Source organism: Symphalangus syndactylus, chromosome 24 (genome assembly GCF_028878055.3).
Source record: "Symphalangus syndactylus isolate Jambi chromosome 24, NHGRI_mSymSyn1-v2.1_pri, whole genome shotgun sequence".
NCBI classification, from domain to species: domain Eukaryota; kingdom Metazoa; phylum Chordata; class Mammalia; order Primates; family Hylobatidae; genus Symphalangus; species Symphalangus syndactylus.
The window spans coordinates 39,283,899-39,298,103 of NC_072446.2; the positions used below are offsets into that span (position 1 = coordinate 39,283,899).

The 14,205-nt window shown below is 45.7% G+C and overlaps 1 protein-coding gene across 2 annotated transcripts; it reads right to left on the reverse strand.

Moving 5' to 3' along the window:
• Positions 1-1,403: 1,403 nt before the first annotated feature.
• On the reverse strand, positions 1,404-11,773 carry BPIFA3 (BPI fold containing family A member 3). 2 transcript variants are annotated; one of them, XM_055265537.2, is made up of 7 exons: positions 11,479-11,773; positions 5,193-5,343; positions 4,692-4,799; positions 3,906-4,055; positions 2,664-2,748; positions 2,164-2,227; positions 1,404-1,619 (listed from the first exon to the last, which is right to left on the reverse strand). In XM_055265537.2, the coding sequence occupies exons 1-7, from the start codon at positions 11,600-11,602 to the stop codon at positions 1,540-1,542; spliced, it is 762 nt and encodes a 253-aa protein (XP_055121512.1). In that variant the 5' UTR covers positions 11,603-11,773; the 3' UTR covers positions 1,404-1,539. The 2 variants fall into 2 exon arrangements, with proteins under 2 accessions (XP_055121512.1, XP_055121513.1); XM_055265538.2 differs by lacking the exon at positions 4,692-4,799.
• Positions 11,774-14,205: the final 2,432 nt, after the last annotated feature.

Here is a 14,205-nt window from a genome sequence, read left to right on the forward strand (position 1 = left end):
TAACCTTGAACTCCTAGGCTCAAGCAATCCTCTTGCCTCAGCCTCCCAAGTAGCTGGGACTACAGGTGTGTGCCACTACCTCCAGCTAATTTTTCAAGCTTTTTGTAGACATAGGGTCTTGCTGTGTTTCCTAGGCTGGTCTTGAACTCCTGGCCTCAAGCAATCCTCCAGCCTCAGCTTCCCAAAGTGTTGGGATTACAGGTGTGAGCCATCACAACCAGCCAATATTTTTGTTGTCAAAATTATTAAAGTACATTACACACAAGAAAAATGCGTATATGTAAATAGCTCAATGAGTTTTCAGAAACCAAATATCCCTTCCCATACCCAGCACCTAGATCAGGAAACAGAATGCTGTGAGCTCTCCAGAAGCCCCCTTCAATGCCCTCCTAGCATCTAACCCTGGCCCCAAGGTAACCACTATCTTATCTCTGGCGGCACGGATTCATTTTGCTGTTTTTGGACTCACATAAATGGGAGATGCGACATGTGCCCTTTTGCATATGGCTTCTTTCATGTAACATTCTGTTTATGAGATTCATCCACGTGCTGTGTTCAGTTGTAGGTCATTTCCATCACTATAGAGATTCCAGTGGGTGTCCATCCCACAAGATATCTGCCCATTCTATTTATTCATTCTTTTGATGGGCATGGGAGGATGTTGAGTTTGGGGTTATGATGAACATTGCTGCTATGAGCTTCCTTGCCTTTTGCTCCACACGTGCATGTATTTTTGTGGAGAATACACTAGGTAGTGGAATTGCTGAGTTGTAAAGCAAGCCTATGTTTAACTTTAGGAGATGCTTTATAAAGTGGTGGTAGAATTTATCTCCCACCAGCAGCATGGGATGGCTTCTGTTGCTCCACATCTTGCAAGATTTCTATTCCATTTCGCAAATGATGAAGACCGAAAGGTAACAAGCTTTGTCCCAAATGCAGCTAGTGGATCCTAAGACTAGAATCCATCCACTCATTGAGCCACAAATATTTACTGAGCACACACTCTGTGCCAGCTGTATGCTGGGGCTGGGATTCGTGGGTCACCATGCTGCATGGCACCTACACCCTCATGGAACTGCCAGTTGGGCTGAATCGAAGGTGAGCTCAGATGTGTTTGTGCCCATGGTTTCACTTTTCCACTCTCTCACCCTTTCTCTACACCCTCTTGGAGCCCAGCAGTATTCTTGACACATATTAGGTGCCCAGTAAATATGGAATGAAAGAATGAGAGAATGAGAAATCTCAATAGGCCCCTCCTTGCATTTTTTTTTTTTTTTGGTCCTGGGGTATTTCTGGGCTGATAAGCAACCATAGGTATATTGGTTCTCAGGAGGATACTGACACATCAGGTCTGACTTCTAGACCTAAACCCCAGGGCCCAGGCAGGAGGGACCTGTGCACCCTTCAGAGCTAGAGTTTATTGTGGGAGAGGATGGGATGTCCACAGGGCCTGGGGTAAAGTTTTTAGGGTAGCAGAAGCCCCACTCTAAGGGAGACTTAAGGTCCCAAGATGTGGACTTTCCTTCTGATCAGCGGTAATCAGCTGGGGGACTCTCCAGCCTGGCATGCAGAGGGTTGGCTGGATTCATGGTGGGTTGATTCATGAGCAGCTTCCTGTTCTGTAAGGAGAAGAGGTAGTGTCTGTCACCAGCATGCCCACCTCCCAACTCCCACACTGAAGGGAAACCCTCATCCATCCATGGTGACCAAAGGCAGGTGCCGGGAGCGTTTATGTGAAAACCCTCCCCAAATGATGCTGAATTATTTGCTTCTTTGTGTCTTCACTTCACTAGTCTATGAGCTCTATATGGGCAGGGACTGTAACTGTTTATCTCTAACTGGAGTAGAGATGGTCTCAGGTTTTTGGTGGGGCCAGTGCTCCCTACTGGATTGGGTGGAGATTTTGGAAGAAGCTAGAATCTCTGGTAACCTGATGACTTCAGTGACTTGGCAGGGCACAGCCTGATTGGTAGGGGCACGTTCTGCTGTCTCAGCTCTCTTGGGGGACAGTGTGGTCATCATAATATGGTCACCTCTAAAGTGTTCTCACAGCACATGCAGACGCCCCTTAGCAGGCCTCCCTGGGGGCTCCAGGGCCGGGGGTACCTCTTTCAGCCACTTGCCAGTCCTAAGGAGTCCTCACTGGATGGACCAGACACTCACCTATGAGGCTTTTCAACAGTTTCACATCCAGCTGCCCGAGGATTTCACCAGTCAGAGGACATACCTGGACCATCAGCACAGAGAGAAGGATCAGGCCAGGGGCTGGAAAAGGAAAACTGAAGTGCCTGTGGCAGGAAAATTCAACTCCATGGGATTTTTCCAGTAGGAATCGTGGCCAGAGCAGCTCCCTTGTAGTGGGCACCAACTACCTGCTCAGTGTCACGCACAACACTTCCACGCTTTGTCTCCACAAATCCTCATCATATAAGATAGGGACTATGGTGGTTCCCATGCTACAGGTGGGAACACTGAGGCTCAGGGAGGCAAAGTCTCTTGCTCAAGGATAGGGTGGCAAAACTCATGGCCAAACTGAAATTTTAAATTGAGATTTTTCAAGCTCTGAAACCCAATGTTTGAAATCCTTTGCTAAATTGCCAGTGGATATGCCTTAACCCTCGGACTCAAGGATGCTCAAGATGCAAAGGTTTTTCTAAACTTACCTGACTTTCTACCAGGTGTGGGAGAACTTTTTGCAGGTTCTCTTTGAGGTTGTAGAGAAACTGATTCATCTTTGGTGGGATAGCCCTAGAAAGAAAGGTAGAGTTACAGAACAGAATAGAGCAATCCAGGCAATATTAAAGCCAGGAGGTATGTGTTGAGTATACCTTCCACAGTCTTTTAATCCTCACTCAGCCCCATGCCAGAGGTATCATTGCCAGCGACCATCAAAGGGGTAGCTCAGACCTTGCCCAAGGTCACACAGCTAATAAGTGCTGGTTATATTAGAAACATGGCAATAGAGCCCAGATTCCAGAGTCTTTCCCTTACACTGTCCTCCCATGAATGTCTGGTACAATCTAGGTACTCAATGAATATCTGATGAATAAATGAACAGACATCCACTGAGGTCTTCATTGCTTTCAGCATTCCGGAATTACAGAGATAAATCAGGCACAAGTCTTGCCTTCAAGGGACTTACAGTCAGTTGAAATTGAAAGACTTGGTCTGCCAGTCTATGGAGCTTTATTAAAGCTGTATTTTGTGTCTTGTTCACCACTGTATCCCTAGCATCAGGTGTGGTGCTGGCATACAGTAGGTTTTTGGGAAATATATGAATGAATGAGGGATAAGGAGGAGCTTCAGAGAAGATGGGAAGGGCATTCCAGGCAAGAAGATCAGCATGTGCAAAGGCACAATGGTGTGAAAATGTACGGTGTGTGGTGGAGGACAAAGGGCTGAAAAGTTGGCAAGGGAGAGGACAAGCAGGACCTTGAGTGAAATTTGGGAGTTGCTCTTTATCCAGAGGGCACTGGGAACCACTGGAGGCTTTGGAGCAGGGGCTTGGGCATGGCCAGATTTCTGTGTTAGAAAGTTATTTCTGCTGCAGGATGGGGAATGGAGTGTAGGAGGGGAGATCCGGGCCAGGGAAAGCCAGGCGAGGTTCCTGTAGCGCTCCAGGTAGTGGAGTAGGAGATGGAGATGAAAGAGAGAAGCTGAGGGCTACTAGCAAGTCATTGATGGGAACTGGTGATGATGGGCCTGAGGAGTGAGGAAAGAGAAGAGTCTGGCTTCTGGGAGGGTGGTAGGGTCATCATGGATGGGAACATGGGAGGAGGAGCAAATCCTGGGGGAAGGATGAGATCTGCTTTGGACTAATTTAGGAGATGGTCAGGAAGTGATGCTGCCGCTGGGGCTCATCAGGAAGGAGGCCCAGCTCTGGGGAGGGGCAGCTGGGGTCTTACTTGGTGAGGACGGCCACACGAACACTGCTGGGCTCTGCATCACATTTGCCTATCACCAGATCCCTCTGGCCAAACTCGTCTTTCTCCAGCCAGAACTCCACAACGATGCTCATGTGTGCACACATCTTTATGATGTTGTTATCGAAGGACCTGCAGATGAGAGAGGAAGAGGAGGAAGGGCAAGGGGAGGAGGCAGAGAAAGAGTAGAAATCTCCGTATTGGCAAAGACGGGCACTGTCCACCGTCAGGGCTTCCCCTGGCACTCTGAGTCCTTTCAACAAACTAGGCCCAGTTAAATCCTGAAGTCAGTGATTAAACAGAAAACAGCTGTAGCCAGAGTGACTTTGAAAACCCCTTAAATAGGCCTTTGGAAATTCAAACGTTGAGAGTTAATCCCTGTTTCAAAAATCTTTCCCATTTAGCTGCATCCTCCCTTTCTTGGGGGCAGTGGACGTCAAAGGATAGTTTGAACAGGAGAATGGTGAGCAGGGGCGATGAGATGATTACAGCAGTTCTCTCTTTCTCTCTTTAATCAAGCCCAGTTGTTGTGAACTCTCATAGGTTTGAATGAGCAAATGACTTCCTTCCACGGACTAATGATTGTCATCCATATTTCAGGTGAAGAAACCAAGGCTCAGAGAGGTGAGGTGACTTGCCCAAGGTCACACAGCAAGTGGCTTTGGAAGCCAGGATTTGAATTTAGGTTGGGATCAGAAAGATCTGAATTTCCCAGGTTCCCTGCGAGGAGGGCCAGCAACTCTCAGATGCTGCTTCTGTATGACTCACTGTCTCAATTCAAGGTCAAATTCAAGTGAGATGTTTGCCGAGAACCACTCCTTAAGGAATGACATCTGGATCCCACCATAGTCCAGCTGAATGTTGGTGATGTTGATGCTGCACAAGGAAAGAGCAGAGGCCCACAAGGGTGAGGGACCTCAGAACAGGTAAAGCTTCCTGCTGAGAAACAAGGCCGTCCGACTACAAAAAGGGCCTGGCAATGGGATTTGGAGTGTGATTCTTTTACAGATGCTCTGAGGGCAAGAGTCAGGTGCGGGAGCCCTGGACTGCAAGCTGCCCCAGAGTGGCCCTAACAGTGCCACACAGTTTTGATTTGTGCAGCTGGGCCCCCACTCTTCCTTGTATGGGCCTTCCACCTTCTCTTCTTTCAATCTTCCTACCTTCCCTCTTCACAGGCCTTGCACCTCCCCAGCCCACCATCTAGCTCTACCCTTTTATCTAGAGCTCTATAAAGAGTTCGAGGGCCATGGATGGAACTCAGGGTCTCACCTGCTCTCTTGCTGCTGCTGGTGTTTCCTGCCGCTGATTAGCCAGTCCACCATCCCTGGGGCCACTTGTGCTGAGGCATTCAGTCTGTCCCCAAAGTGGATGTTCTGGATTCGGCTTTCTGCATTGTGCTTTATGAGGCCCTGAGCAATAACTGGAAATGCACAAGGACCACTGACTTTGCACAGTGTCATGGAAAAGGTGGGGGGCTTGGGATTCGGAGACCTGGGTTGCAGGCTGGTGCAAGCTCTGATTGCTTAGTGAGTGGTGCATGTCACCACCTCCCCATGGAGATCTACCTTCTTCATCTATGAAATTATGCTTTGCAAGATTGATGTGAGAAATAAAGAAAAACACTTGCAGAGGGTCTGGCAGGCAACAGCTGCTCAAAGGAGGGTATTCTGGTTGAAAGTTCACACAACACTGTATTTCAGTCTGGAGCACGGAGCTAACATATGGGATGTAGATCAGAGTCAATGTTGGTTGAAGAGAAAATTAGATGGGTAAGCATGGAGAGAATAGATGTAAATTGCTCCACACCATGTCTAGAATAAATTGCAGGACCCAGTGGAGCTTCCACCAGAAAAGAATAAATCTCCCAAAGGAAGGAATTTTTAAAGCTATGGAGATGCTTCAGTCCTGCCTATTTTGTCTCTAGATCCTTCTGCCTGGGATGAGGACCCAGATCTGATGAACCTCAGAGTGTACCTCAGGGCACATTATTTCACTGGTTTGACCTGTCCTGAGATCAGGTTCCACACTGAGAACTCTGAGTTACTGCAGAGCAGCAGAAACCTTTGTCATACCCCATCCCCCTCCTCCAAGACAGCACCTTGGAGTTGTTTGTTTCAGCAATGTTTGTTTCTGTCGCTTACAAACAAGAATGTGTCTGGAGTAGCAGATCTTGATTCAAATCCTGGCTCTATCATCTCCCTGGGTCTTGGCTTCTTCATCTATATAACAGGGGCAGTACCTCACAGGGTTCTTGTGAGGAATATTAAGACCATTCATTCATTCATCCAACAAATATTTAATGAGCATCTACTGGGTGTCAGGCCCCAAGCTGGGCACTGAGGGTACAAACCCGTTTTATGTCTACTAGGAGAGATATATGTTAAACAAATAGTTTCAAGGATAGAGTGAACCTATAGGTATGCCCAGAACTCTTAGTAGTTCTTGGTTCATGATTATAGTATAGTGGTGCTTGGGAATTTGTGAGTAGCAGACACCAGTGGCTGCCAGTCTAATATTCATCTACCCATCCATCCATCCACTCATCCATCCATCCACTCATCCACTCATCCATCCATCCATTCATCCATCCAACCAACCATCCATCCATACATCCATACATCCATCCATCCATCAATCTGTCCATCTATCCATCCGTTTATCCATTTATTCATTCTATCCTCCTCATCTGAACCCTGATTTGATTCAAGTACTCCCTTAAATTCCTGGTCTAGATGAGGCTGTTGATTATCTGAACCATCAGGTGTGCCTCACCCTCACTGACTCTTTTGGGTTCAAAGTTGGCACATGACCCGATTGGCTCTATCAGACCAAACAAGAGAGCTCATGTTTCGTGTTTGAGGGGAAAATTCGTTTCTCTTTCTCCTATCTGAAAGAAGCAAGACAGCCTATAGCGCCAATGGCCATGGGTCACCATTTTCCTACCACACTGGGAACCAGCATGAGGATAAAACCATGATGATAGCAGAGCTGAGAAATAGACAAAATCTAGTCTGGAAGTAAGCTTTGAACTCATGACTGAACCAAACCCGGAGCTTGTCCTACCTCTGACTTTCAGTTATGTAAAATGACAACTTTTTTTGTTGTGTAAGCCAGGTTGAGTTGGGTTTTCTGTTGCCTGCAGCTAAGTACTCTAACTGATAATATAATTTCACTGCCTTGACCCTACCTGAGATCAGGCCCTATGCTGAGAACTCTGGGTTACTGCAGAGAAGCTGCTACTGGTCATAGCAATAAACATATGCACAGTCAAAGCACTTTTCACATACTTTCCAGCATTTAAGTTTGAAAAGCAGTTTCATGAACTAACATTCTAACCACATTTATTGTATAAATGAGGTTACCTGGGTTCAGAATTATACACCAATATATTCAATAACCTAAATGAAAAGGATACATTTATGACAAACCACAAAATGCCAAGTTTTGATGAGGAAAAATAGAAAACATCCATAACCAAAGAAATTAAGAATTTCTTAACAAATAAAAATGGTGATTGAAGAGCTCGTTCTCCAAGAGCTTCTGACCTAGATTTTACGCAGTTTTATCAAACTTTATAAAGAGATAACTGTGAAAGAAAATAGAAAAACAGAAAGATGTTAAATTCATTCTCTGGGGTTAGTATAACCTTCCTAGCCTCAAGGACAGTACCAAGAAAAGAAAGTTACATATTAGTTTTATGTACGAAAAGTTTGCTAAGATCCTAAACAAACTATTAGCTAATGAAATCTTGGCCAGGCACAGTGGCTCATGCTTGTAATCCCAACATTTTGGGAGGCCAAGGCGGGCGGATCACCTGAGGTCCGGAGTTTGAGACCAGCCTGGCCAACATGGTGAAACCCTGTCTCTACTAAAAATACATAAATCAGTAGGGCATGGTAGTGGGGCATCTGTAATCCCAGCTACTTGGGAGGCTGAGGCAGGAGAATCATTTGAACCCAGGCTGGGAGGTGGAGGTTTCAGTGAGCTGAGATCCCGCCACTGTACTCCAGCCTGGGTGACAGAGCAAGACTCCATCGAAAAAAAAAAAATCTAATGGTACATCATAGAAACGTTCATTTTAGAAGTGTTAGGAAGGTTCAATAGCAGAAAAATCTATTAATACAATTTATCATTTAGTAGGTTGGAGAAAAAAAGTGATTAACTTTTAGATGCAGAGAAACATTTGTTAAAGGTCAATACTGACTTATGAGTAAGAAAAATTCATTAAAGCTAGGGGCATAAGGAACAAGCTTAATGTGATAAACACTATATTCCAAAAACCTACAGAAAATATACTTGGAGGGGAATTCTGGATTCATTTCCATTCCTGTAGAAGGCTCTGGCTACAATGCAAGATAAGAAAAAGGCACAGGAAGTGTAAGGCTTAGAAGAGAAAAGATAAAGCTATTACTACTTACAGACAATATAATCCTCTAGATAGAAAAACCCAAGAATAAATAAAACAATAAAACTATAAGAGGTCAGCAAGGCTTTTGAACATCAGAAGAAGTCAACAGCTTTCCTTCCATGTGTACCTGCAATTCCAACTAGAAAATATAATAGAAGATTAGGTAGCATTTACTATGGCAATGAAAACTATAAATTCTCTAGGAATCACATTAATAAATCATGCTCAATACATTGATAGGACTTTAAAATTCTATTATGGGATATATAGTAAAATCTGAATAAATGGAAGCATACACTAAGTTTATGATTGGGAAGTCTAAAATATCAACTCTCTTCAAATTAACATATTCATTTTAACTCCAATCAAATTTCCAGATTTTTTTTTTTAGACGGAGTCTCACTCTGTCACCCAGGCTGGAGTGCATTGGCATGATCTCCACTCACTGCAAGCTCCGCCTCCCGGATTTACGCCATTCTCTTGCCTCAGCCTCTCCGAGCAGCTGGGACTACAGGCCCTCACCACCACGCCTGGCTAATTTTTTGTATTTTTAGTAGAGACGGGATTTCACCGTGTTAGCCAGGATGGTCTCGATCTCCTGACCTCGTGATTTGCCTGCCTCGGCCTCCCAAAGTGCTGGGATTACAGGCGTGAGCCAGTGCGCCTGGCCCAATTTTTTTTTTTTTTTTTTTTAAGAGTCAGGGTCTTTGTTGCCCAGGCTGGAGTGCAGTGGCTCAATTATAACTCATTACAGTCTCAAACTCCTGGGCACAAGTGATCCTCCCACCTCAGCCTCCCAAGTAGCTGGGACTACAGGCGTGTGCCACCATGCCTGGCTAATTTTCTAATTTTATTTTTGTAGAGACAGGATCTTGATATGTTGCCCAGGCTGGTCTTGAATTCCTAGGCTCAAGCGATCTCCCACCTCAGCCTCATAAAGTGCTAGGGAGCCACCATGCTCGGCCAGATGAATTTTTTAAAGGAACTCAACACACTCTAAAATTCATTTGGAAGAATACAGGTCTGTCAGATAAAACAGCATTTTACAAAAATGTTGTATTTACAATATTATGTTATTGGTGTAAAACAGATGTACAGATACAGCATAGGGAGTTCAGCTGTGAATCCTCATTTTTGGGAATTTGATCATTTAGTATATGAGTTGGGGAAACTGAGTCATATGGAGAGAAGCAAAGCTGAATCTCTGCCTTACATACACAGGCATACATAAACATAGCCTCTAGAGATGGGTTAAAATCTTAAATGTGAAAGGTAAAACTTTAAAGCTATTAGAAAAAAACAAAGTAGAATACATCTGAGGTAGGAGCAAGGTCTTAAGACTCTCCAAACACAAACTATAAAACAAAATATTGATGAATTTGAAAATATTCCTGTTCAGTGAAGGACCTACAAAGTTAACAGATGACAGTTTGGGAGAAATATTCACAATGCATAAATCTGACAAAGGGCTAATATCAAGAATTTAAGTAATGTCTCTTCAAATCAAAGAGTATTAAAAAAACCTAGAAAAGCAAATTTAAAAATGGATAAAAGGTAAGAACAGGGAATTCAAAGAAGTCAAAATCGGGCCGGGCACAGTGGCTTATGCCTGTAATGCCAGCACTTTGGGAGGGCAAGGTGGGAAGATCACTTGAGGTAAGGGGTTTGAGACCACCTGCCCAACATGATGAAACCCCATTGCCACTAAATATACAAAAAATAGCCGGGCATGGCGGATGGTGGCATGCACCTGTAATCTCAGCTACTCAGGAGGCTGAGGCAGGAGAATCGCTTGAACCTGGGAGGTGGACGTGGCAGTGAGCCAAGATCATGCCACTGCACTGCAGCCTGGGTGACACAGTGAGACTCTGTCTCCAAGAAAAAAAGTCAAAATGGTTAACAAAAGTATAAGATGCTCAAACTTCCCACTCACCAGATAAAGTCAAGCTAAAACAAGTAGTTATCACTCAACTACACATCAAACTGGCAAAAAAAAAAAAAAAAAAAGTAGAAAAATAATGTCATAGATCAAAATGTGTCCTGTCCTCCCCCAGTGAGACTGTCTTTGGAGATAGGGCCTTTAAAAAGCTAATTAAGGTTAAACGAGGTCATTAGGGTGTGGCCCTAAACTGATGGGATTGGTGTCCTTATAAGAAGAAACAGAAGAGATCTCTTTCTCTGCATGCACAGAGAAAAGGCTATATGGAGACATCGAGAAGGTGTCCGTCTGCAAGCCAGCAAGACAGGCCTCACCAGAAACCAACCCTATTTGCATCTTGATCTTGGACTTCCAGCCTCCAGAACTGTGAGAAAATGAATGTGTGTTGTTTAATTCCCAGTCTGTGGTATCTTGTGAGGACAGCGCTAGCTGACCGATACAGCTCAGTACTCGGCAGTGCTGGAGAACATGGGGAGACGGGTATGCTCATTTCTTACTGGAGCACGTGTAGACCACACAGCCATTCTAGAGACGATTCTGGCAGTTTTGATTAAATTGAGTTTACCTCTACCTCAGGACCCAGCCACTCTCCTTCTGGGTATATCCCAGAGAAATTCTCCCACAGGCTGTAACAGGGACACTTGCAAGGAGGTTCATCTCAGTGTAGTTTATAATCGTAGAGAGTTAGAGACAACCTGCATGTCCATCCAGAGGGGAACAGCCAAATAAACTGAGGTGGATGACTCTTATGGCTCTTTCTGCACCAGCTGAAGCAACATAGATGTCAACAGCATAGTGTTGAGTGAAACCCAACACTATACAATATATGTAAATTAAAGTACAATACAATTTATGTAAATTAAAGTACTGTACATACAAGGACACAGGCATATTTAAATATATCCATTAAACACACTGCAATGCCTGCCAAGGCAGTAGGGATATGGGGTGAGAATAAGGCATAAAGGGGGAAAATAAGAAAATAAAACAAAAGGGGGACCTTGCAGTGATTTGTGCCAATGAGGATGTGCTAGAAATTGGCATATGATAAACACAACCTCAATTTTCTGTACTTGAGGTCTAAGAAAAAGAGAAGGGGGTAAGTGACTAACCTGAAGTCACCCAGCAGGTTAGCGGTGGAGCCCAGATGGCACCTTCCCACCTCCCCAACCCCGTGGGCAGCAGGCAGAGCCCGGGGCTTAGCTTACTTCTTGCCAGGGTGGATTTGTTGTCTCTGTGGGCTTGGGCCAGGCCAGGCCAAGGCTGCTTGTATGGTGCCAAGGGCAAGGCCAGCAACCCGAAGAGGATGAGGAGCCCCCAGAGTGGAGACATCGTAGGGTCTGGGAACTGCAGATGTCAAGAGTGTCAGATGGAGCCTGGGCAGATGGCTTTGAGGGTGGCAGTCTGGAGGGATGGGCTAGTGGTTTTCTGCAGAAAGATGACATCAGAATTAGCCCCCAGCATGCTGTGGGGAGAGCAACAGGTGGAACCCTGGGGGGAGGCCAGGGCTCCAGAGGGAGGCCTTGTTGCTTGGAGACACTCACCAGAGTCTATTGTTGGGTCATCCAACAGGAGTCCTCTCCCAGATCCTGGCACAGGCTGGATGTTGGTGACTCTTTAGTGAACCAATGAATGAATACATTTGAATGAGGATGGCTAACCCCAGGCTCTCCAATTGGGCTAGGACTTTCTTAAGGGCAAGACCAACCACTTCAATCCCTACCACGATACTTGCTTGTCAGAAATTGAGTGCTAATGAGTGTTTGTTGAGTGACCAAACGACTGAATTGATGAGTGGAGATGGTTGATCCTGGAATCTCCTCTGAATTATGAGTTTCTTGAGGGCAAGGTATGAGTCTAATTAATCCTCATGTCTACAGTGCCTCCCATGTTTGCCACATGGTAAGTACTGGTGAATGTTTGTTAATGCTACAAATGAACGAATAACTGGATGGATGGATCTTACCTTTCTGGATAAGATTTACAGAGTCCTGAAGCCAAAGCATCGGTTGACCTTGGAGCCCTGGGGTTGGGATTCAGAGAGAATTCAGTTCAAGTCCCCTGTCCTCCCTCTCAGGAAATGGTGCCAAGTCCACCTTGTTGTTCCAGTCCCAGCCCGTGGAGCTGCCCTTTCCTCCCCTTTTCCCATCTCCCACAACCTATCTGTCAGGAGATCCTGCTGACACTTCCAGAACATGACCACATCTAACAACTACTCCTCAGCCACCATCAACTTGGTCTGAATTATTGCCAGTGGGTCCCGGCTGGTTTCCCAGCTTTTAACTGTGCCCACCTACAATCTCTTCCACACAGCAGACTGAACAGTCATTTTAAGATGTAAGGTAGGCTGGGCGCGGTGGCTCATGCCTGTAATCCCAGCACTTTGGGAGGCCGAAGCGGGCGTATCATGAGGTCAGGAGTTCAAGACCAGCCTGGCCAACATGGTGAAACTCCATCTCTACTAAAAATTCAAAAATTAGCTGGTCGTGGTTGTATACACCTGTAGTCCCAGCTATTCGGGAGGCTGAGGCAGGAGAATTGCTTGAACCCGGGAGGCGGAGGTTGCAGTCAGCTGAGATCACACTACATTGCACTCTAGCCTGGCAACAGAGCAAGACTCCAACTCAAAAAAAAAAAAAAAAAAAAAAGATGTAAGGTAGACCATGCCACTCCTCTGCTCAAAACCCTCCAGCATTTCCTACTGCACACAGAGCAAAAGCCACATTCCACACAACACCTCCCAGGCCCAGGAGGGTCCCTGCATTCTGTTGGACCGCACTGCCTGCAGCTCTCTCTTGCCCACTCCACTGCAGCAGCACAAGTCTCGGGGGTCTGGGCCCCACCATGCCATTGCTGTGAGCTCTGATACAAAGGCATTTGTCACTGTCCCTGTGTTGTTTCCCCATACTACGGGGGATGTAGAGGGTCCTATGTGGATGAGGGATGGGAACATCCTTTGCAAATTTCACAGAAGCCTTGGGGCTATTCTTGGGCAATTCACTCTGGTTTTGTAAGAGATTGTACTGAGAAAGCCTTGGTTCAGGGTGTTGGCTTTCCCTGTTTGAGGTCCTTTCTCAGAGTTCATGCTCCCCTTGGGAATGTTTGTAGAATATCACTTACTTCAAAATGTATTTTTCTAGCCTTCCTGGTTTTATGTAAGTGGTTGGAATTGTGTTATTTATTGTCAAGAAAACAGAGAAGAGTGGGCATTGTCAGGAGGAGCTAATCTGTTGTCCTTGGCTCTTTGGACATCTTAACACGGGGCGGGGGCTGCTGGTCCTACCTTATCACAGGCTGTGATTCTCAAGGCCACAGAGCCTAATGAAAGGACAGCGTGGAGGGTATAGATTTTCAGAGCTTGATGCATGACAAAAGAGAGCAGATCTGGAGGGATGAGAGGACCCTGCTCAGTGGCTGGGGACTGGATTTGAAGCCAACTCGGTGCAGGATCACATGCAGTCCAGAGCATGTGCTCTGGGGTCACACAGACCGGGGTTCAACTCCTGACTCTGTCTCTTGGCAGACTCAGCTCCCAGGTCTGTAAAAGGATCGCAGTGCAGACCTCAGAGCTATAGTGAGGATTAAAGTGAATCATGCTTGGGCCAGTCCTCCAAAACCACGTTATTATGATGATCCTCCTCCTTGTCCTTACCCCTCTGAGCCTTCCTCACCTGTAAACCAAGGAAGCTGATGGAGTCAGTGACATGGAGCATGACAGTCCTGAGATGGCTCCTGGGACTCATGCGCAATGAATGCAGGAGCCACCTCTATCAAGTACTTTCATGAATAAAATGCAACTCCAGAAGACAGGCAGGAATGATAGAGAGGCTGAGACAGCAGTGAGGGTGTGAAGGTCCTGGAGTGAGCTTGCACATGGCTGTTCAGATGGTGGGCTTTGCTGTCATTCATTCAATGAATAAAACCACTAAAATCAT